The 24,483-nt window shown below is 37.2% G+C and overlaps 1 protein-coding gene and 1 pseudogene across 4 annotated transcripts in view; both read left to right on the forward strand.

Annotated features, from left to right (window-relative positions):
• A2ML1 (alpha-2-macroglobulin like 1) overlaps positions 1 to 17,212 on the forward strand; it is a 79,641-nt gene extending 62,429 nt beyond the window's left edge. For 3 of the 4 annotated variants that reach the window (XM_077169956.1, XM_077169958.1, XM_077169959.1), the window contains exons 34-36: positions 15,640 to 15,742; positions 16,200 to 16,270; positions 17,114 to 17,212. In XM_077169956.1, coding sequence (XP_077026071.1) covers positions 15,640 to 15,742; positions 16,200 to 16,240 — 144 coding nt within the window. In that variant the 3' untranslated portion in view covers positions 16,241 to 16,270; positions 17,114 to 17,212. The remainder of the gene's footprint in view (positions 1 to 15,639; positions 15,743 to 16,199; positions 16,271 to 17,113) is intronic. The other variant, XM_077169957.1, reaches the window with a different exon arrangement.
• A 4,769-nt stretch (positions 17,213 to 21,981) lies between these two features.
• Positions 21,982 to 23,602, forward strand: LOC143690493 (phosphatidylinositide phosphatase SAC2 pseudogene; annotated as a pseudogene).
• The last annotated feature ends 881 nt before the right edge of the window (positions 23,603 to 24,483 follow it).

Raw genomic sequence — 24,483 nt, forward strand, 5'->3', positions numbered from 1 at the left:
GTAAATCAGAATACAGGGTAAAGGATGATATCATTCATATTTTAAGACTTGAACTTCTGTGTGAGACCAAAGGGAGAGATGTTTACTTGGTGCAAAATTTATATGTTGGGTAGCACATTAAATAATTTAACTTGTATGGTTAGTTTAGTTGAACACCATAACTATATGGAATCTTGAATAAGGTATGCGATCTTGTTGGTTTGTGCAGGTTAGTATGATGCCCCAATATATCCCACAGTAACTTGGGCAGTGAGTAAAGAAGTATTTGCAAAGCCCCCTTGGGGTACTGGGGAGAAAGAAGGAAATATTCACCTTCCCCATTTGGAGAATTTCTGATAATCTTGCTAGTGGAGACAACCAAATCAATAGGCTGGGTCCTTGATCTTGGGGTTCGCCCCTATGAAACTTATTTCTACGAAGGATAGGCTACGCCTACTTAAAATTATGCCCGAGAGTCACCCCCAGAGAACTTCTTTTGTTGTTCAGATGTGGCTTCTCTCTCTAAGCCAACTTGACAGGTGAACTAACTGCCTTCCCCCCCAACCCCCATGTGGGACATGACTCCCAAGAGTATAAATCTTCCTGGCAACTTGGGACAGAGCTTTTGGAATAAGCTGGGACCTGGCATCATGGATTGAGAAAGCCTTATGACCAAGAAGGGGAAGAGAGAAATGAGACATAATAAAGTTTCAACAGCTGAGAGACTTCAAACAGAGTCAAGAGGTTATCCTGGAGATTATTCTTATGTATTATATAGATACCCATTTTTAGTTTACGGTGTGTTGGAGTGGCTGGAGGGAAGTACCTGAAACTGTTGAGCTGTGTTCCAGTAGCCTTGATTCTTAAAGAAGACTGTATAATGATATAGCTTTTACAATGTGACTGTGTGATTGTGAAAATCTGTGTCTGATGTTCCTTTTATCCAGATATGGACATATGAGTAAAAAATATGGATAACATAAAAATAAATAATAATAATTATGAGGGATAAGGAGTAAAATAACTGGGTAGATTTAAATACTAGTGGTCAGTGAAAGGGAGGGGTAAGGGGTATGGAATATATGGGTTTTTTCTTTTTATTTCTTTTTCTGGACTGTTGCAAATATTCTTAAAATGATCATGGTGATGAATGCACAACTATGAGATGATATGGTGAGCCACTGATTGTACACTATGTATGGACTGTAAGTGTGTAAAGATTTGTCAATAAAAATACAAAAAAGAAAAAGAAAACTATCCCTTATCATTTATCCCTCCTCCCCCAGTAGTGCTGTAGTACTATTGATGTATTCCTGTTAACTATTGGCATTTTTAATTTTCTCGCCTATATCCCTCTGCTACTGACTCTTTGTCAACTCTTGAACCATTGAAATATTTCATGTGAGAACTTATTTATCATCATAAATTTAATCATTGGGATACATTGCAGTGTACATCCCCTTTCAATCATATTCATCTTCAATATGGCAATGTTATTTATAAACCTGCTAATTAGTTATCATCACTTTTATCCGTTCCTGTTTATTTAGATTCAACCTCTTTGGGTAACCTTTCCTTCATCTCTAGCTTTTGTGTGGCTCTAGGTCTGCTATATTTACCTTTGCCAGAGTTAGAATAATGAACTCATATAGTATTTGTCCTTTTGTGACTGACTGACTGCACTCAGCATTATGTCCTCAAGGTTTATCCATATTATCGCATGTTTGGGGACAACATTTCATCTTATAGCTGCATCGTATGTGTATACCACATTTTGTTTATCTACTCGCCTATTGATGGGCACTTGGATTATTTCCATCTTTTGGCAATTGTAAATGGTGCCACTGTGAACTTCAGTGTACAAATGTCTGTTCGTGTACTGCCCTCAGCTCTTTTGTATTTACTGAGTATTGGTATTGCAAGTTCATAAGGCAACTCAATATTTAGTTTTCTGAGGAATTGCCAAATGTCTTCCACAGTGGCTGCACTACTATACATTCCCACCAACTGTAACTAAATCTTCCTATTTCTCCACAATCTCTCCAACATTTGTAGTTGTCTGTTTAATAGCAGCCGTTCTTATAGGTATGAGGTGGTATCTCATTGTTGTCTTAATTTGCATTTCCCTTATAGTTAATGAAATTAGCATCTTTTTATGTGCTTTTTAGTTATCTGTATTTGCTCTTCAGGATCGTATCTATTCACATCCTCTGCCCATTTTATAATTGGGTTTTTTGTTTTTAAGCTGTATAATTTCTTTGTGTATACAAGATATCAAGCCTTTATCTGATATGTGGTTTCTAAATATTTTTATCCCATTGATTTGGCTGCCTTTTCACCTTTATAACAAAGTCTTTGGAGGCACAGAAACTCTTGATCTTAAGGAGTCCCATTTGTTTATTTTTTCTTTCACTGCTTGTGCTTTAGTTATAAAGTTTAAGAAGCTACTTCCTATTACTAGATCTTGCATTTTCTTTTAGATGCTTTACATTTGGGTCTTTAATCCATTTTGAATTAATTTTTGTATAATGTGTAAGGTAGGGGTCCTCCTTCATTCTTTTGCCTATTGATATCCAATTCTCCTATGCCCATTTATTGAAAAGACTATTCTGTCCCAGTTCAGGGATTTGGGGGCCTTATCAAAGATTAAATGTCTACAAATTTGGTTGTCTATCTCTGCACTCTCAAGTCTATCCTATTGGTCGATATTTCTATCTTTGTGCCAATACTATGCTGTTTGACCAATGTGGCTATACAGTAGGTTTTAAAGACAGGAAATGATAGTCCTCCGTATTCACTCTTCTTTTTAAGGATATCTTTAGCTATTTGAGTCTCTTTCCCTTCCATATAAATTTGATAACCAGCTTTTCCAAGTCTTCAAAGTAAGTTGTTGGAATTTTGATTGGTATCGCATCAAATTTGTAGTTCAGTTTGGGTAGAATTGACATCTTAATGACATTTAACCTTCCTATCCATAAGCATGGAAATTCTTTCCATCTCTTTAGGTCATTTTTAATTTCTTTTAGCATTTTTTTTTGTACTTTTCTGTGTATAAGTTCTTGATATTCCTGGTTAGGCTTATTCCTATATACCTGATTCTTCTGGTTATTATTTTGAGTGAAATTACTTCCTTAATTGTCACCTCAGATAAGTCATTGCTTGTGTATAAAAACATTGCTGATTTTTGTGCATTAGTCTTGTATCCCACCACTTTGCAGAATTTGTTTATTAGGTCAAGTAGCTTTACTGTAAATTCTCAGATTTTTCTAAGTATAAGATCATGTCATCCACAAATAATGAAAGTTTCACTTCTTCCTTTCCTATTTGGATGCTTTCTATTTCTTTCTCCTGTCTGATCACTCCAGCTAGTACTTCTAATACAATGTTGAATAATAGAGGTGACAATGGACATCCTTGTTTCGATCCCGATCTTAGAGGGAATATTTTCAATTTCTCAATTTCTCACCATTAAGTATGATGCTGGCTATGGTTTTTTCAAATATGCTCTTTATGATATTGAGAAAGTTTCCTTCAATTCCTAACTTTTGATGTGTTTTTATCAGGAAAGGATGCTGGACTTTGTCGAATGTTTTTTCAGCATCAATCAATATGATCAGGTGATTTTCCCCTTTAGATTTGTTAATGATTTGATTGATTTTCTTATGTTGAACCACCCTTGCATTTCTGGTTTAAATCCCATTTGGTCATAATGTATAATTCTTTTAATGTGTTGTTGGATTCGATTTGACAGTATTTTGTTAAGGATTTTTGCATCTATGTTCATTAGGGAGATTGGTCTGTAGGTTTCCTTTCTTATAGCCTCTTTATCCAATTTTGGTATTAGAGTGATGTTAGTTCATAAAATGAGTAAGGTAGTGTTCTTATTTCCTCAATTTTTTGGAGGAGTTTGAGCAGGATTGGTGTTAGTTCTTTTAGGAATATTTGATAAAATTCCCCTATGAGGCCATCTGGTCCCGGGCTTTTCTTTGTGGGAATATTTTTGATGACTGATTGAATCTCTTTACTTCTAATTGGTTTGTTGAGCGCTTCCATTTATTCTTGAGTCAGTTTAGGTAACTTGTATATTTCTAGTAATTTGTCCATTTTATCTAAGTTGTCTAGTTTCTTGGCATATAGTTCTTCATGATCTGTGGTAATGGCCCCTCTCTAATTGCTGATTTGGTTTGTTGGAATCCTCTCTTTCCTTTTCTTTATTGGTCTAGCGAGGGGACCATCAATTTTATTGATTTTCTCAAATAACCAACTTTTGATTTTGTTGACTCTTTCTATTGTTTTATTATTCTCCAGTTTGTTTATTCCTACTTTAATATTTATTGCTTCTCTTCTTTTATTTGCCTTGAGGATAGTTTGCCGTACTTTCTCTAAATTTTCCAAGTGAGCAGTTAAATCCTCAAGTTTTGCTCATTCTTGTTTTTTAATAAAGGCATTTAGTGCAATAAATTTCCCTCTCAGCACTTCCTTTGCTGCATCCCATAAGTTTTGGTATGTTGTGTTCCCATTATCATTCATCTCCAGATATTTACTGATTTCTCTAGAAATCTCATCCGTGACCTACTGGTTATTTAAGAGTGTGTTGGTTAAATCTCCATATATTTGTGAAAGCTCTAGCTCTTTGGTGATAATAAATTTTCAGCTTTATTTCACTGTGTTTAGAGAAAGTGCTCTGGATAATTTCATATTAAATTTGTAAAGACTCAGTTCGTGTCCCAGCATATGATCTATCCTGGAGAACATTCCATGTTTGTATAACCTGGTGTTTTGGATATGTAATGATCTGTATATGTCTATTAGGCCTAATTCATTTATCCCATTATTTAGGTTCTCTATTTCCTTGTTGATCCTCTGTCTAGTTGTTCCATCTATAGAGAAGGGTGTGTATTGAAGTCTCCCACGATTACTGTTGAAATGTCCATACCTTCTTTCAATTTTGCCAATGTTTGCCTCATGTACTTTGGAGCTCCTTGATTGGGGCAAACATATTTATGATTTTTCTTTTCTCTTGGTGAATTGTCCCTTTTATTCATATGTAATGTTCTTCTTTTCTCTTATAATGTCTTTACATTATATTTTGTCTGATGTTAGTACAGCTACTCCTGCTTTCTTTTGGTTACAACTTGCATAGAATATCTTTTTCCATCCCTCACTTTCAATCTAATTGTGTCCTTGAGTCTAGGATGTATCTCTTGTAAACAGCATATAGATGGATTTTGATTTTTAATCCATTCTGCCAGTCTGTACCTTTTTTTTTATTATTAATTAAAGAAAAAAAGAAATTAACACAACACTTAGGAATCATTCCATTCTACATATGCAATCAGTAATTCCTAACATCATCACATAGATGCATGATCATCATTTCTTAGTACATTTGCATCGATTTAGGAAAAGAACTAGCAAAACAACAAAAAAAGATATAGAATGTTAATATAGAGAAAAAATAAAAATAATAATAATAGTAAAAAAAAGAAAAGGAAAAAGAAAAAACAAACAAACAAACAGACAGACAAAAAAAAAAACAAAAACCTATAGCTCAGATGCAGCTTCATTCAGTGTTTTAACATGATTACTTTACAATTAGGTATTATTGTGCTGTCCATTTTTGAGTTTTTGTATCTAGTCTTGTTGCACAGTCTGTATCCTTTCAGCTCCAATTACCCATTATCTTACCCTGTTTCTAACTCCTGCTGGACTCTGTTACCAATGACATATTCCAAGTTTATTCTCGAATGTCGGTTCACATCAGTGGGACCATACAGTATTTGTCCTTTAGTTTTTGGCTAGACTCACTCAGCATAATGTTCTCTAGGTCCATCCATGTTATTACATGCTTCATAAGTTTATTCTGTCTTAAAGCTGCATAATATTCCATCGTATGTATATACCACAGTTTGTTTAGCCACTCGTCTGTTGATGGACATTTTGGCTGTTTCCATCTCTTTGCAATTGTAAATAACGCTGCTATAAACATTGGTGGGCAAATGTCCATTTGTGTCTTTGCCCTTAAGTCCTTTGAGTAGATACCTAGCAATGGTATTGCTGGGTCGTATGGCAATTCTATATTCAGCTTTTTGAGGAACCGCCAAACTGCCTTCCACAGTGGTTGCACCATTTGACATTCCCACCAACAGTGGATAAGTGTGCCTCTTTCTCCGCATCCTCTCCAGCACTTGTCATTTTCTGTTTTGTTGATAATGGCCATTCTGGTGGGTGTGAGATGATATCTCATTGTGGTTTTGATTTGCATTTCTCTAATGGCCAGGGACATTGAGCATCTCTTCATGTGCCTTTTGGCCATTTGTATTTCCTCTTCTGAGAGGTGTCTGTTCAAGTCTTTTTCCCATTTTGTAATTGGATTGGCTGTCTTTTTTGTTGTTGAGTTGAACAATCTCTTTATAAATTCTGGATACTAGACCTTTATCTGATATGTCATTTCCAAATATTGTCTCCCGTTGTGTAGACTGTCTTTCTACTTTCTTGATGAAGTTCTTTGATGCACAAAAGTGTTTAATTTTGAGGAGCTCCCATTTCTTTCTTTCTTTCTTCAGTGCTCTTGCTTTAGGTGTAAGGTCCATAAAACCGCCTCCAAATGTAAGTTTCATAAGATATCTCCCTACATTTTCCCCTAACTGTTTTATGGTCTTAGACCTAATGTTTAGATCTTTGATCCATTTTGAGTTAACTTTTGTACAGGGTGTGAGATACAGGTCTTCTTTCATTCTTTTGCATATGGATATCCAGTTCTCTAGGCACCATTTATTGAAGAGACTGTTCTGTCCCAGGTAAGTTGACTTGACTGCCGTATCAAAGATCAAATGTCCATAGATGAGAGGGTCTATATCTGAGCACTCTATTCGATTCCATTGGTCGATATATCTATCTTTATGCTAATACCATGCTGTTTTGACCATGGTGGCTTCACAATGTGCCTTAAAGTCAGGCAGCGTGAGACCTCCAGCTTCGTTTTTTTTTCCTCAAGATTTTTTTAGCAATTCGGGGCACTCTGCCCTTCCAGATAAATTTGCTTATTGGTTTTTCTATTTCTGATAAATAAGTTGTTGGGATTTTGATTGGTATTGCATTGAATCTGTAAATCAATTTAGGTAGGATTGACATCTTAACTATATTTAGTCTTCCACTCCATGAACACGGTATGCCCTTCCATGTATTTAGATCTTCTGTGATTTCTTTTAACAGCTTTTTGTAGTTTTCTTTATATAGATTTTTTGTCTCTTTAGTTAAATTTATTCCTAGATATTTTATTCTTTTAGTTGCAATTGTAAATGGGATTCGTTTCTTGATTTCCCCCTCAGCTTGTTCATTACTAGTGTATAGAAATGCTACAGATTTTTGAATGTTGATCTTGTAACCTGCTACTTTGCTGTACTCATTTATTAGCTCTAGTAGTTTTGTTGTGGATTTTTCCGGGTTTTTGACGTATAGTATCATATCGTCTGCAAACAGTGATAGTTTTACTTCTTCCTTTCCAATTTTGATGCCTTGTATTTCTTTTTCTTGTCTAATTGCTCTGGCTAGAAACTCCAACACAATGTTGAATAATAGTGGTGATAATGGACATCCTTGTCTTGTTCCTGATCTTAGGGGGAAAGTTTTCAATTTTTCCCCATTGAGGATGATATTAGCTGTGGGTTTTTCATATATTCCCTCTATCATTTTAAGGAAGTTCCCTTGTATTCCTATCTTTTGAAGTGTTTTCAACAGGAAAGGATGTTGAATCTTGTCAAATGCCTTCTCTGCATCAATTGAGATGATCATGTGATTTTTCTGCTTTGATTTGTTGATATGGTGTATTACATTAATTGATTTTCTTATGTTGAACCATCCTTGCATACCTGGGATGAATCCTACTTGGTCATGATGTATAATTCTTTTAATGTGTTGCTGGATTTGATTTGCCAGAATTTTATTGAGGATTTTTGCATCTATATTCATTAGAAAGATTGGTCTGTAGTTTTCTTTTTTTGTAATATCTTTGCCTGGTTTTGGTATGAGGGTGATGTTGGCTTCATAGAATGAATTAGGTAGTTTTCCCTCCACTTCGATTTTTTTGAAGAGTTTGAGGAGAGTTGGTACTAATTCTTTCTGGAATGTTTGATAGAATTCACATGTGAAGCTGTCTGGTCCTGGAATTTTCTTTTTAGGAAGCTTTTGAATGATTCAATTTCTTTCCTTGTGATTGGTTTGTTGAGGTCATCTATTTCTTCTTGAGTCAAAGTTGGTTGTTCATGTCTTTCCAGGAACCCGTCCATTTCATCTAAATTGTTGTATTTATTAGTGTAAAGTTGTTCATAGTATCCTGTTATTACCTCCTTTATTTCTGTGTGGTCAGTAGTTATGTCTCCTCTTCCATTTCTGATCTTATTTATTTGCATCCTCTCTCTTCTTCTTTTTGTCAATCTTGCTAAGAGCACATCAATCTTATTAATTTTCTCCTAAAACCAACTTCTGGTCTTATTGATTTTCTCTATTGTTTTCAATTTCATTTATTTCTGCTCTAATCTTTGTTATTTCTTTCCTTTTGCTTGCTTTGGGATTAGTTTGCTGTTCTTTCTCCAGTTCTTCCAAGTGGAAAGTTAATTCCTGCATTTTTGCCTTTTCTTCTTTTCTGATAAAGGCATTTAGGGCAATAAATTTCCCTCTTAGCACTGCCTTTGCTGCGTCCTATAAGTTTTGATATGTTGTATTTTCGTTTTCATTCGCCTAGAGGTATTTACTAATTTCTCTTGCAATTTCTTCTTTGACCCACTTGTTGTTTAAGAGTGTGTTGTTGAGCCTCCATGTATTTGTGAATTTTCTGGCACTCCGCCTGTTATTGATTTCCAACTTCATTCCTTTATGATCTGAGAAAGTGTTGTGTATGATTTCAATCTTTTTAAATTTGTTAAGACTTGCTTTGTGACCCAGCATATGGTCTATCTTTGAGAATGATCCATGAGCACTTGAGAAAAAGGTGTATCCTGCTGTTGTGAGATGTAATGTCCTATAAATGTCTGTTAAGTCTACCTCATTTATAGTAATATTCAGATTCTCTATTTCTTTATTGATCCTCTGTCTAGATGTTCTGTCCATTGATGAGAGTGGTGAATTGAAGTCTCCAACTATTATGGTATATGTGTCTATTTCCCTTTTCAGTGTTTGCAGTGTATTCCTCACGTATTTAGGGGCATTCCGGTTCGGTGCATAAATATTTATGATTGTTATGTCTTCTTGTTTAATTGTTCCTTTTATTAGTGGATAGTGTCCTTCTTTGTCTCTTTTAACTGTTTTACATTTGAAGTCTAATTTGTTGGATATTAGTATAGCTACTCCTGCACTTTTCTGGTTGTTATTTGCATGAAATATCTTTTCCCAACCTTTCACTTTCAACCTATGTTTATCTGTGGGTCTAAGATGTGTTTCCTGTAGACAGCATATAGAAGGATCCTGTTTTTTAATCCATTCTGCCAGTCTATGTCTTTTGATTGGGGAATTCAGTCCATTATTATTTAGTGTTATTACTGTTTGGATAATATTTTCCTCTACCATTTTGCCTTTTGTATTATATATATCATATCTGACTTTCCTTCTTTCTACACTCTTCTCCATACCTCTCTCTTCTGTCTTTTCGTATCTGACTCTAGTGCTCCCTTTAGTATTTCTTACAGAGTTGGTCTCTTGGTCACAAATTCTCTCAGTGACTTTTTGTCTGAGAATATTTTAATTTCTCCCTCATTTTTGAAGGACAATTTTGCTGGATATAGAAGTCTTGGTTGGCAGTTCTTCTTTTTTAGTAATTTAAATATATCATCCCACTGTCTTTTAGCTTCCATGGTTTCTGCTGAGAAATCTACACATAGTCTTATTGGGTTTCCCTTGTATGTGATGGATTGTTTTTCTCTTGCTGCTTTCAAGATCCTCTCTTTCTCTTTGACCTCTGACATTGTAACTAGTAAGTGTCTTGGAGAACGCCTATTTGGGTCTATTCTCTTTGGGATGCGTTGCACTTCTTGGATCTGTAATTTTAGGTCTTTCATAAGAGTTGGGAAATTTTCAGTGATAATTTCTTCCATTAGTTTTTCTCCTCCTTTTCCCTTCTCTTCTCCTTCTGGACACCCACAACACGTATATTTGTGCGGTTCACATTGTCCTTGAGTTCCCTGATCCCCTGTTCAAATTTTTCCATTCTTTTCCCTATAGTTTCTGTTTCTTTTTGGAATTCAGATGTTCCATCCTCCACATCACTAATTCTATCTTCTGTCTCTTTAAATCTATCATTGTAGGTATCCATTGTTTTTTCCATCTTTTCTACTTTGCCCTTCACTTCCATAAGTTCTGTTATTTGTTTTTTCAGTTTTTCTATTTCTTCTTTTTGTTCAGCCCATGTCTTCTTCATGTCCTCCTTCAATTTATCGATTTCATTTTTGAAGAGGTTTTCCATTTCTGTTCGTATATTCAGCATTAGTTGTCTCAACTCCTGTATCTCATTTGAACTATTGGTTTGTTCCTTTGACTGGGTCATACTTTCAATTTTCTGAGCGTCATCCATTACCTTCTGCTGGCGTCTGGGGCATTTAATCAGATTTCCCTGGGTGTTGGACCCAACAGGTTGAAAGATTTTTCTGTGAAATCTCTGGGTTCTGTTTTTCTTATCCTGCCCAGTAGGTGGCGCTTGTGGCACTCGTTTGTCTGCAGGTCCCACCAGTAAAAGGTGCTGTGGGTCCTTTAACTTTGGCAAACTCTTGCCGTGGGGGAGGTTTGCCAGCCGAAGTAGCTTGGAGTAGTGCCAATCCGAATCTCCCAGCTGGTCCGGGGATCCGAATGCGGGGAGGGTCGCTGACCGCCGCAGCCCAGGAGAGTGCCCGTCTGAATCTCCCAGCCAGCCCAGGGCGACAAGCGTGGTGGGAGGGCGTCAGCCGCCGCGGCCCGGGGGAGTGCACCGTTCCCAGCCAGACCGGGAAGCCACGTGTTTGGAAGGGACCCCGGTCACCATTCTCCGCGGCCTGGATATCTCCGATCCAATTCTCCCAGCTGGTCCTGGGGGCTGCGTGTGGTGGGGGGGCAGCAGCCAGCACGGCTTGAGGGAACCGCCTGTCCAATTCTCCCAGCCGGCCCGGGAAGGAGGGAGGGAGGGACTCCGGCTGCCTGCCACCCCGGCCCGGGGAAGCCCGCGCCCCTCGGCGATCTCACCGGAGCGGGTTCTCCCAGCCAGTCAGCCATTCCAGAATGGGGTACGCTGTCTTCCTGATCTCTGTCGTGGCTCCGGGAGCTGCTCTGTATCATTTCTACTCCCCTAGTAGCTGTTCTGGAGGAGGAACTAAGACCCGCGCGTCTTACTAAGCCGCCATCTTCTCCGGAAGTCCCCCGTACCATCCATTTTAAGGAACTGACTTCTGGAGAACTGCCCCTTCCAGACACCTGACTTCCGGAGAACTCCAGTCTGTACCTTTTAATTGATGAGTTTAGTCCATTAACATTCAAAATAATTACTGTAAGAGCAATTCTTTACCATCTTATCCTTTAGTTTTTATTTGTCAGATGTATATATTCTTTTCCTTCTCTCTGCTTTTATCGTTTAAATTACTGTTACTAATATTCTTCAGTTCTGTGCTCTTCTCTGAATCTCCCTCTCCTATCTTTTTTTTTTCAATTGATGGACTCCCTATAGTATTTCTTGTGCAGCAGATTTCTTATTGACTAGTTCTCTCAATCCTTGTTTGTCATTGATGATTTTAATCTCTCCCCCAATTTTGAAGGATAACTTGGCTCGATATAGTTCTCATTCAGGTTCTTAAATATATCATACCACTGCCTTCTTGCTTCCTTGGTGCCTACTGAATAGTCCAAACTCAGTCTAGTTTGCTAGCTGCTGGAATGCAATATACCAGAAACAGAATAGCTTTTAAAAAGGGGAATTTAATAAGTTGCTAGTTTACAGTTCTAAGGCTGAGAAAATGTCCTAATTAAAACAAGTCTATAGAAATGTCCAATCAAAGGCATCCAGGGAAAGATACCTTGGTTCAAGAAGGCCAACAAAGTTCAGGATTTCTCTCTCAAGTGAGAAGGCACATGGCAAACACAGTCACAGTTTTTCTCTCAGCTGGCAGGGCACATGGTGAGCAAGGCATCATCTGCTAGCTTTCTCTCCTGGCTTCTTATTTCATGAAGCTCCCCAGGAGGCGTTTCCTTCTTCATCACCAAAGGTCACTGGTTTGTGGGCTCTCTGCTGTCTCTGAATTGCTTTCATCCTCCAAAATGTTTCCTCTTTCATAGGACTCCAGAAACTTATCAAGACCCACCCAATTGGGTGGAGATATGTCATCACCTAACCCAGTTTAACAACCACTCTTGATTAAATCACACCACCAGGGAGATGATCTGATTACAGTTTCAAACATACAGTATTGAATAGGAATTATTCTGCCTTTATGAAGTGGGATTTAGATTAAAACATGGCTTTTCTAGGGGACGTACATCCTTTCAAACCAGCAAAATCTATGCAGTAGATTGCTTTTCTCATGCTGCTTTCAGGACTTTCTGCTTCTCTTCAACATTTGACAGTGTCTTGGAGAGGCCTATTCAGATTTATTCTTTTTGGAATATGTTGGGCTCTTTGATTTGCATATTCATGTGTTTTATAATGGTTGGGAGATTTCCCCAATTATATCTTCTACTAACTTTCCAAGTCCTTTACTTTTCTCTTCTCTTTATGGGATACCAGTGATTGTCTTATTTGTATGCCTCTTCTTGTCTATAATTTCCCTAAGATCCAGTTCCATTTTTCCATCTTTCTTGCCATTTGTTGTTTTGTGCACTCTAGTTCTATTGCTCTGTCTCCTAGCTCACGTATTCTTCCTTTTCCTTCTTTGAATCTGCTATCATGTGTCTCTAGTATATTTCTAATTTGGTCTACTATATCATTCATTTCTGTAAGAGTGACATTTTTCTATTTAATTTTTTGAATTCTTCTTTATGCTCTTCTAGTGTCTTCCTGAGATCCTTTATTTCTCTATAAATATCCTCGAGTAGTTGTCCATATCCTGTATCTCCTCGGGAATTTTGATTTGGTCATTTGCCTGGGCCATTTCTGCTTGGATCTTCACAAGATTTGCGAATTTTTGTTGTGATCAGGCATTTGATTATCTTGATATGGTTATTTTTCATGTTGGTTTCTCTTACTCATCTAAAGTTTTGTATTTCTTTGGTTTTGCATTGAAGGTTTCCTTATGCACTTGGTTTGTCAGTTATTCCCTGCCACATCTAGGTCCTGATGTCATGTGGGGGGTGCAATTCAACTTGAGGTTCTGTTAGAAGCTAACCTGGGATGCACAGGTACTTCAGTGTTAGAACAGCTGCCTGCCACATGAGAGATCTAGGCTCAGCTCCGCACCTATGAACCCCCACCCCCACCTGTTTAATAGTTGTTTTATTGGAAGGACTGGGTCCTGGAGCTTCCTCCTCCACCGACCTCCCTGAAGTCTCCCCTTTAGTTCTTTTAGCTCTTTGGTAACAACAAATGGTACCAAAATAGTTGGTTACCCTTGCATCTCACATCTCTCACAATATTTTCTCAATTTGTTTCTCGTATTGAGTGCGTCCTATAACAGAAGCCATTATTATAAACTTCAGAATTGTGTTTATAAAATCACACAGAATAGTGTTGCCAATCCTTTAACTTTTCTCCTTTTATGCCTCATATCCTTTTCTCTGCTCTTCTCATCACCATTCATATACTACCTCATTCTTTTCTTTTTTGTCCCATCCACCTTGACTTTTTTTTTGTATGCTGTATGGTGAGGTCACAGTTCATTCTCTTTCCATGTGACTATCCATTGTTGCTTGCACCAATTGTTGAATTTATTTTTGAAAGTGCACATCCGGGAATCAAATCCTTGTCTCCTGCATCTAGGTGAGCATTCTACCACTGAGCTACCTGTGCACACCATCCACCTTGACTTTTAATAAACCTCTTTTTGTTTTCTTATTTCTTAACTATTTTATTTTTCAAAAGCATGGGATCGGAAGGAAAATACTTTTGAGGGGAAGTTGAGGAAGGGAGAGAGGGGCCTTACAGACATTGACATGAAAACACTGAATTCAGATTTTGAGAAAGAACTTTCAGAGTAAAACATAAGTAGATACTGAATATTGCAATTAGCTGTTTTTTAAGGAAAAATATGTTATTTATGTCAAATCTTTATGCTACCAAATAATAAACAAGAACAGTGGTTCTAAAATTTTTGTACTCAACACCTTTTGCATTCTTAAATTACTGAGGGTCTCAATGGGTTTTTGGTTATGTGAGTTATATCTATTAATATTTATCATAGTAGAAAGGAAAAACATAATATTTATTAATTTACTTAAAATATTATTTTAAATATTTAATATTTAATAAAAATTTAAATATTAATTTACTTGAAAAACAATAATAAACTCATTAAATCTTTTTTTATTTTTTATTTTTTTAACTCATTAAATCTTAATGTAAGTAATGTATTTTATGAAAATAACTATATTCTTATTAAAATTTCCTACAACAAAAATTAATTAGAATGACAGCATTATCTTCATTTTTGCAAGTTTCTTTAGTGTTTGGCTTAATAGAAGAGACTTGAATTCTCTTCTCTGATTGTGCATTTAATCTGTTGCAATATCACACATTTAGTAGCCTCTAAATCACTCCTCTGTACATTTGTAAGAGAATCAGAGTGGACAAAAGCAAATAATATTTAGTATTATTCTGAAAATAATTTTGACTGCACAGTCCTCCTGACACAGTCTCAGGGATCCCTAGGAGTTCCTAGACCATACTTTGAGAACCAGGGTACCTGAAGAAATTTGGAAATTCCTTCCAATTGGATGTTCAAAACTCCATACCTAAATTTAAAACATGAATCATATTTTCTTGTTATATTTGATTAATTGATGCAGTTTTCTTAGATTCTTGAGTTACTTGTTTATTCAATAAATATTTATTGAGTATCATACATGCCAGGCATTCTACTAAGTGATAGAGCTGCAATAGTGAAAAAGATAGACATGGTCCCTGCCCTCATGGAGCTGATATGCTAGTGGACAGATAGACAATATGCAAGTTTGAAAATGTTACACACACACACACACACACACACACATACACACACATTCACTCACTCATTAGTAATATGTGCTATGCAGCATGTAGGATAAGGGAATAGAGAATGATGGCAGGGGCAGGCTAAAGATGTGGCTATTTAATGTAAGGTTATCAGAGAAGGTTTCTCTGAGGAGGTGTCATTTAAGCAGGAGCCTGAATGAAAGAAGAGACAGAACCAATAAGGAGCATAGGACGTTTGAAGTAAAATAGAAGTCTCTATTCCTTTGGACACTTTGCCTAAATTAATGGAGAAACCTTGGGTTAGGAGGTGGACCGTGGATAGAGGGAACATTTTTACAGGAGGACCAGGGAGCTATAGAATATGAAGAAAGAGCTAGGAGATCAGTAGGAGACAATATCTTTAAAGTTGGCATGGGCAGGAGGCTTTGGTAGAAGAATTTCAGAATATCCGTGTAAAGAGAGCAAAAGTCTTTTAGTCTTCACATTACATATAGATTTATTTTCATTTTAGTTTTAATGTGATGTTTCTTCTGTCTTCCCTACAGCTTAGTAAGGAAACTCAGACCTATACCTTCACCATCAGCCAAAATGTGTTGATCACCAACCTGAAACCAGCAACCATCAAAGTCTATGACTACTATCTACCGGGTGAGGATTGAGTCACCACCAGCTAAGAGCCTACATGCATCTTGCAATGTATTTCTGCCTTATGCTTCATGATATTTCTCTTAATTTGACTAACACTCCATCAGAAGCCAAGCAACACATAATTACATTATCTGATTTCCTACCACATTTTAATTCAATTTTATGCTTTAAAAAAAAATTCTATGCTAGAGAGATTTTATGTGATGTGTTCCACAGATCAGAAGAACATTGACTATTCTTGATATTTTTGCTGTAATTAATAACTTGCTGGATCATTTCATTTCTGATTTACCACAAACATACAAATATTAGTGATCAAAACCTTATTGTAATTTTGAATATGCTTATAAACTGTAAGGATCCTCTGGAAAGGGCTTAAAGCAGTATTTTTATGAAGCATTTCTCTCTGCATGTATGAGGCCCTCAGTGTAATAGTGTGCATCATTTCATTTTACAGATGAGCAGGCAACAATTCAATATTTTGATCCCTGTGAATGAGGTGAGCCTGACAGAGAAAGGGAGACTTGGGTAAGTTGGTGGTTCTCAGAAGTTAAGGAAACCGGAAGCTTTTTAAAAAATTTTGTAACTTTTTTATTGTACAGTATAACATATATACAAAGCAAAGAAATAAAAAAGCAATAGTTTTCAAAGCACTCTTCAACAAGTAGTTACATTTACAGATCCCAGAGTTTGTCATGGGCTACCATATGATAGTCTCAGATTTTTCCTTCTAGTTTTTCCAGAATATAGGCAGCTAGAAGGCTTAAATATTTTTTTATCACCACAAGCAACTTTTTTCTTTATTTTTTGTGAAAAATAACATATATACAAAATAGCAATAAATTTCAAAGAACAGCACCACAATTAGTTGAAGAACATATTTCAGAGTTTGAAGTGGGTTATGATTCCACAATTTTAAGTTTTTACTTCTATGATACTGGAGACTAAAAGAGATATCAATTTAATGATTCAGCAATCATATTCATTTTGGAAGCTTATTTTTGATAGAAAGTGCATTTTCGCTTTTTGTCTTAAACTCTTTAAGAGAGAGTAATAATCTCCCTAATTCACATGAGAAAATGTTAATAATGATGTATGTCTGAGGGGTTCAATGTGTTTTTGAAAAGATGGATGGAAATAGATTGATTTTCTCTTAATTTTTTACATACAATATCTTCAATATATAAAAATACTAAGAAGAAAGTAAAGGTTACCCTACTCCACTCCTCTGAGACAAAACCTTTAGTTATCTTACCTTGCTTTTGTGAGATTTTTGCTATACAGAAGTGTCAGGACATCTCTCGTAGGCAGAAGCCCTTTTATAAATATAAAGACCTTCTGAATGTCATGATGTCTTCTTGTTTCTTTCAGGATGGAAACTGGAAAGGGACTAAATTAATCCTCTTCAGCGTTAACTGTATGGTGCAACTTTCTACTAATTATTAAAGGACAACTTATTCAATCAAATAATTTGATTTCTCTGATTGACAGGTGGGTGGGTAACAGCTGAGCAAATCTGAATGCGAGCTACTTCCTACTACCTCACAGATGCATAGATGCCCAGATAAATGGCTGGGGGGTGCTAGAATAGGGATAATCACACAAAGGAGAAATTAGGCGGGAAAGATCACGGGAGAAGGAGATGGGTTTAGCCATTCAGAAGACTCTTCAGTGAAGAGATGGTGGTAGAGGTGATCCAGGGATGGTAAGAACGCCTTTCCAGAGCTTTAATCCAAGGAAAGACATGATTGAGGGCTTTGCAAACAGGCCAAAATAAAAAAAGGTTAGAAGAGGAAATCTTCACACCTTGCTCTGTTGTATATTTACATCTATATCAAAGGTTCTCTTTAAAGATGATCATCTTTGAACAAAAACTCCTAACCTGGCTTCTTCCTTAAACCTTTTGACCTAGAACTCTCAAAGAATCATTTAAAGATCAGGGAGGGGTCAAAGTAGAGAATCCTAATTTAGGGACTGTGTTCATCCAGCCACCACCACTGCAGGGCAAATAGTGACTGATAACAAGAAGAGCAGCCGCCAGGATTCCTTCTCCATCTTTGCTTCTCCCCTGCAAGATTCTCTCAATCTTTTTCCACCTGACATACCTATTATTGTATAAGCTACTCCTTGGAGGAATGTTTTTGTTTTGGAAATAGATGTTGGGAAAACAAGGAATGGGAGGAGGAGAAGAATGAATTATATTTGAACAGAGAAGATTCTCCAGGCAATTGCCTCCTTTTACCCAGGATGTCCACACTCTGATCTCAGGCCTCTGGATCTTAAACTCTAACTGAAAGAGGAAAGGGAAAAGTAAATCCATGCTGAAGAGAATAAATGCCTAAACCCAGAGCCACGTAACTGCTCATTCCCTGCCCATTCCACCCTGGACCCTGTTTTGGTCCTGCTAGTTCTCAAATAAGGGAAGATGGGGAAGATACCCAAAGGAGGTTATCTCCAGCCTGCCTTACCCTTCAGGTGGCAAGGGAAGAGAGCAGAGAAAAACTTTAAAGAAAAGAGGGCAATTATGAAAGTTTTTCCCACTTACTGAATCTCCACTCCCACCCCCCTTATATTTTGGATCTGTGGTTCTTACTAGAATTTTCTCTTTTTTAAATAGAGTTGATGATTCTCAAGACTTAAGAGTTATAGCTAAGCAAAGCACATTTAAATTATTACAAAAACTTTATTCTTGTATGTTTTGGGGTTTCCGATGGGAAAAAATAATGTTCTTATGACTTTAATTACCCACTACATTGAATGTTGTGGCATGCTGAATTATGTACCCCAACAACACATAATCTGCATTCCTGTGGGAGTGAACCCATTGTAAATAGGACCTCTTGAAGATGTTATTTTTAGTAAAAGTGTGGCCCAACGGAATGAGGGTGGGTCTTAATCTATAGTACTGGGGTCCTTATAAAGAGAACTGACACAAGAAGAGAGGAATTACCATGTGACAGGAGGCAGAGATAACTCACCACAAGGACTATAAGATTGAACCAACGTATGCCAGTAGGAGTTGGGAAATTGTGCATCGGTTGAATTCCGAGTTGCTGAGTCAAGGGCTCTAGAACATAAAGTTGGATAAAGGATAATTTATGAATATGGGAGCATTTCCCCAGGATACTGATTTTTACATATGGGCAAAGATACTATGAGATGGTACATAAATGTTACCAGCAAATGATATTACCAAGGTGGTGTAATAAGATGCTCCAGGGTTCTTTTCCCCCACAGAAGTTTTAAACAACAAATAAAAATAGGCAGAACCCTACTTATGATTATGCCTAAGAGTCAACCTCGGAGAACCTCTTTTGTTGCTCAGATGTGGCCTCTCTCTCTCTAGGCCAACTCTGCAGGTGAATTCACTGCTCTCCTTTCTATGTGGGACATAACTCCCAAGGGTGTGAATCTCCCTGGCAACAAGGACATGACTCCAGGAATGAGCCTATCCTTGGCAATGTGTGAGTGAGAAAGCCTTCTTGACTAAAAGGGGGAAGACAAATGCAACAAAAAAAGTTTCAGTGGCTGAGAGATTTCAAATAGAGTCAAAAGATCTTTCTGGAGTTTATTCTAATGCAGTATATAGATACCCCTTTTCAGTTTTTGGTGTTTTGGAGTAGCTAGAGGAAAATACTTGAAACCGTTGAACTGCAATCCAATAGCCTTGATTCTTGAAGATGATTGAATAACTACAGACCTTTTAAGGTATGAACATGTGTGTGTGAAAACCTTGTGACTGACAGTCCCTTTATCCATTGTATGGACAGATGAGAAAGAAAAAACAAGACCAAGAAAATAATAAAGCAATGGGGCATGGTTGAGGAGTATGGGATGTTTTGGGTCTTCTTTTTTACTTTTATTTTTATTGTTTTTGAAGTAATAAACATTTTCAAAAATAGATTGTAATGGTGAATGCACAGCTTTATGTTGATACTGTGAACCACCAATTTTAGACTCTGGATGATTATATCAATAAAAAATCATAGAATTAAAAAAAAGCTGAAAAGTGATCAGACTTTGACTAGAGATATGAATGAAGCTGATCTGAATAGGACTAAGGTAAATCAGAATACAGGACAAAGGATCACGTGGTCATATTTTAAAACCTCAAATTCTGTGCAAAACTAAAGGAAGAGATGTTTATTTGATGCAAAATTTATGTTTGGGGTAGCACATTATCTGTTTTAACTTGTATGGTCAGTTTATTTGAACATCATAATTACATGGAATCTTGAATAGGGTGTGAGATCTTGTTGGTTTGTACAGGTTAGCGTGATGCCCTGATATATCCCAGAGTGGTTTGGACAGAGAATAAAAAAAATATTTTCATGGTTTCCTTGGGGGACTGGGGAAGAAGGAGAAAATGTTCAGCCTCCCATCTGGTGAATTCCTGATTTCTTGCAGGCAGTGGGGACAACCAATTCAGTGGGTTGATCTGGGGGTTCACCCTTATGAGTCATGCTTCTGCCAAGGAGAAGCTAAGTTACTTGTGATTGTGCCTAGGAGTCAACCCCAGAGAGCCTCTTTTGTTGTTCAGATGTGGCTTTTCTCTCTGGGCCAGCTTGGCAGGTGAGCTCAAGGCCCTTCCGCCTACATCGGACCTAACTCCCAGGGATGTAAATCTACCTGGTAATGTGGGACAGGACTCCTGGGATAAGCCAGGACCTAGCAGCATGGAATTGAGAAAGCTTTCTTGACCAAAAGGGGGAAGAGAGAAATGAGACAAAATTGAGTTTCAGTGGCTGAGAAATTTGCAACAGAGTTGAGAGGTTATCCTAGAGGTTATTCTTATGCATTGTATAGATATCCCTTTTTAGTTTATGGTGTTTTGAAGCAGCTAGAGGGAAGTACCTGAACACTGTTGAGCTATGTTCCAATATTCTTGATTTTTGAAGACAATTGTATAATGATATAGCTTTCACAACATGACTGTGTGATTATGAAAACCTTGTGTTTGATGTTCCTTTTATCCAGGGTATGGACAAATGTAGATCAGCCACAGATGCAATCAAATGACTAATGGTTTAAATCCATGAAATATCCTGACAGTAACTATCAGGCCAGTGCTTGCTTGACCAAATGATTGGATACTATAAACTAGTCAAGTTGGCACATGAATTTAACCATCACACCCAAAAATGCATTAAAATCTAACTGTTAAATACCAAATACAGAGAAAGCTGTAAGAGAGAAGCAATACGTCATGTACAAAGCCTCAATAAGATTGAGTGCTAATTTCTCTTTAGAGACTATGGAGGTGAGAAGGTAGTGCTGAAAGAAAAAAAATTGCCAACCAAGAATTCTCTATCCAGCAAACTGTCTTTTAAAAAGTGACAAGTGAGAACAGGGTGGGGCATCCAGGGTCTGGCGGCCACCCCTCCCTGCTGAGGCTGGTTCTGCACCCTCCTTGGAGGGCACAAGATGTGTAGAATGGGCTGCTTGTGTGCACCAGCTACGAGCCATGCCAGAAGTGAGCAGCAGAAGTGAGATGTGTTCGCTGGGTGTGTCTCTTGCCGCATAGAAGTTGCCGCATTTGCCCATTCGCCACGTTTGTTGCATTCGAAACATGGATGGGTGGACAGACTAAGTGAATGATGAGATACTGCTCTCCTACAGGCCTCTGCCCATCACTCAGTGGCCTGCTCCAGAGCCTAAGTCTGAATGCATTCTGGTAGTGACTTTCAAGATTTTTTTCCTTTTCTCAGGACTTATGGTCAAAGTTCCTGTAGGGTTATATTTTTCCTGTAAATTATTGTTTTCAAAGTCTCATGTTAATGTTCCCTGAAGACAGCGACTTTTATGCCACCCTTGTTACAGTGGTTGGGTTTCATGTGGTGCTGACACTTTTTGTTTTCATAATATGGAAGGAAGACTTATCTCAGTGACAGAAAAACAAAAACAATTAGAGCGGCTTCTCCTTTAGAGCTGTAAATGTGGGGGTGGGGTGGGAAAGTACTTGAAGGTTTTTTTCCTCTTCCTATTAAAGAAACTTTTTTAAACAAGAGTGGGTAGGGAGGGGAAATCAGTATTTACTGAATCTGAGACTTCAATAAAATGGTAGTGGGGAAGGTGGGCTGACATTTTTTGACTGCCTGTTACATGCCAAGTGTTCTTCTTTAGGGGCATAATGTTTCTGGCTGAGGATCTTGTTGAACTGATGTAAATAATGCCAGAAGAGGAAGCTAGAATGAAAGTAACACTAAATAGGAATTGAATTTAATTATTTTCTACTAAAGATGAATTGTGACGTAATTTTTGTAGTTTGGCTCAAGCAACAATATTCAGAGTGCAGCCTCATTGCTGCAGAAATGTGGATGTGCTGCTACTGCTTTCTAACTCTGCCTACTATGTGGCCTATTATTATGATGAAGTTGATAAAGTAAACCAATATCAATGACTAAATCTACAGGACCTGGAAAAAATAGAAATAAGCCCTGAGCCCACTCATTAAAAAAAAAATTTTATTGACAAATCTTAATACACGCTGAGCCTGCTCTTTGCTAAGCCAAAGCTCTGCATGTGATTGCACTATAGACATAAAGAAGCAAGTGGCCATTTCCACACACTGAGAACTGTGATGCACAATCCTGAAGAGGATGGAAAAGATACCCTTCATTGCATTGCAGAGATGCTACAGATCACCAAGCAAGCCATGGGATTGGATGTACCTATAATTGAGAAAAAAATTGAGAAGAAAAGCATTAAACCTCAAGAAGAAGTATTAGACTTCAAAACCAAGGCTCTTTGGCTCAAGGGAAGAATTTTCTGATGAGCATATTTTCTTCTCTAAATCAAAATGTAAAAGAAACCAAATTTAACACAAACATTGGCAATCTACAAAAGCTAGGAAACTTTACATAATCTGAAATGAAAGCTGGCTTTCTAAAAAAAAAGCTTAAAAGTAAATCTTTGGAAATCAGATCATAGCCTTGAAACCATGGAAAACAGATGTGATGGATGGCAAAGAACAGGAAGGGTCTTAAGGGGAAATATCTTCAGATAATGACTCATACCACTCTGATGAATTCCTTACAAATTTCAAGTGCAATGAAGACAGGTAGCTAGTTAATTCTTTAGAGAATGTAAGGCCAATAGACTATGTTCTTCCTAATTGTGGTATTATTGCTTCAGCACCTCAATTATGCAGTTGATACTGGTCTCTAAGCAGCGCTGAGGTTAGCTTATCAATCACGGAAGTGGGCTTGGAAAAGGCCATGAGTCTCCTTTGAAGAAAAGTCTTCCTGCTGACAACATACATGTATTGACTGGCTTTGCCAAATCTGTGGATATTTACTGCCACAGATTTGTACAAGATGCACAAAGCAAAATGACCCAGGCTTCAGAGACCAGGTCTGTTTCTCAGCAGGCTACTGAGGAAAGAAATCAAATGACCAATCAAGTTTCTAATGAAGAAACCCAATCTGAAACAAAAGGACAGACACCTTCTTGGCCCTCTCAGTTACATGTATGCTTTTCTGTGACAGGCCCACAGTTTTTGTCAGTTGAACCAGGACATTCAGTCATATCTGAAAAGAGCCCATGCTCTGGAATCAGCATGGTTGAATTTGAGACAGGCCTTCATGTAATCCCTTCATCTTCAGAAAGCACTAGCAGCAGAGCTGTCTCTCCCTTTGCAAAGATTTGAAGTTCCAATTCCTGGTTGCTAATATTACCCAGGCTGGATTAACTCATGGAATCAACTTTGCAGTGACAAAAGTTCAAAAGAGTCCTGCAGAATCTGAAGTTGTTAATGAAGTCCAGCTAAATGAACTTTAAAACATGTTTTCATAATGCCAGGCCCAAATAATTCAGGTAAAGTTTTCAGCCACAAAGAATTCTTATGTGACTTTTATTTAGTCCAAAAGATTTCCCATATTAGCCTGTTGCAATTGTACTGTCTTTGATTCTAGGGATCACAGATTCTAATTATGCTTATTGGAAAAGCATTTAAAGGGAGTTTGAACCTGAGCAGTTTTCCAAGTTTGAGAGCCCAAACCATAGAAGTGTATCATCCTAAAATGAGTAGGTTGAGTAGCTTATACACTACAAAGTGATTGAAAAAAAAGCAGGAATAAGTCACTGTGGACCATTACCTGAACCTTTTTGGAGTGAGGTGGGTGGGGAGGGTGTTTAGGATGGGCATGGAAGAAGGGATTAGCTTTTCCACCATTTGTTGTGTTGGTTCATTTTTGTACTGAATGTCTCTACAAGGTAAATACTATTCAGTTTTAGTGACTTTAAAGTGTAATTAAATTAGTATGGAAATCATCTGAACATTAGAAAAATATATATTGGTTTAATTTTGGTGGGTTAACTTTTCCTTATGAAGTTAATTGGAGGTTACTAACAATATAGTCAAGAAACCTATGCCCATTTGATCTTAATTTTCCCTTTTCAACTTGAACAAATCTAAAATATTCTGCCATCTTGTATACTCGCAGTCTGGAAGCATTAAGACTTATCAGTCATAAAGCAAACCTGAGTATATGTATGTGTATATCAGCATCTATTAAATTTAATCCTGCTGTTTACAGGAAGGTAAGAATACATGTATACTGACCAGTAGTAATTATAAAAGGAAATCTTCAGATTTTAATTTTTTCCAGGAGGACATTTACATCTTGTGTAGACCATCACAACTATAGAAGATTGAGTCTGAAGCACAGTTGTGTTAAAGCTGGTTTTATGACTTATAACCCTGACCACAAAGAATCAGTGCTTATTCTGTGAAATCAATA

Source organism: Tamandua tetradactyla, chromosome 7 (assembly GCF_023851605.1).
Source record: "Tamandua tetradactyla isolate mTamTet1 chromosome 7, mTamTet1.pri, whole genome shotgun sequence".
NCBI lineage: Eukaryota > Metazoa > Chordata > Mammalia > Pilosa > Myrmecophagidae > Tamandua > Tamandua tetradactyla.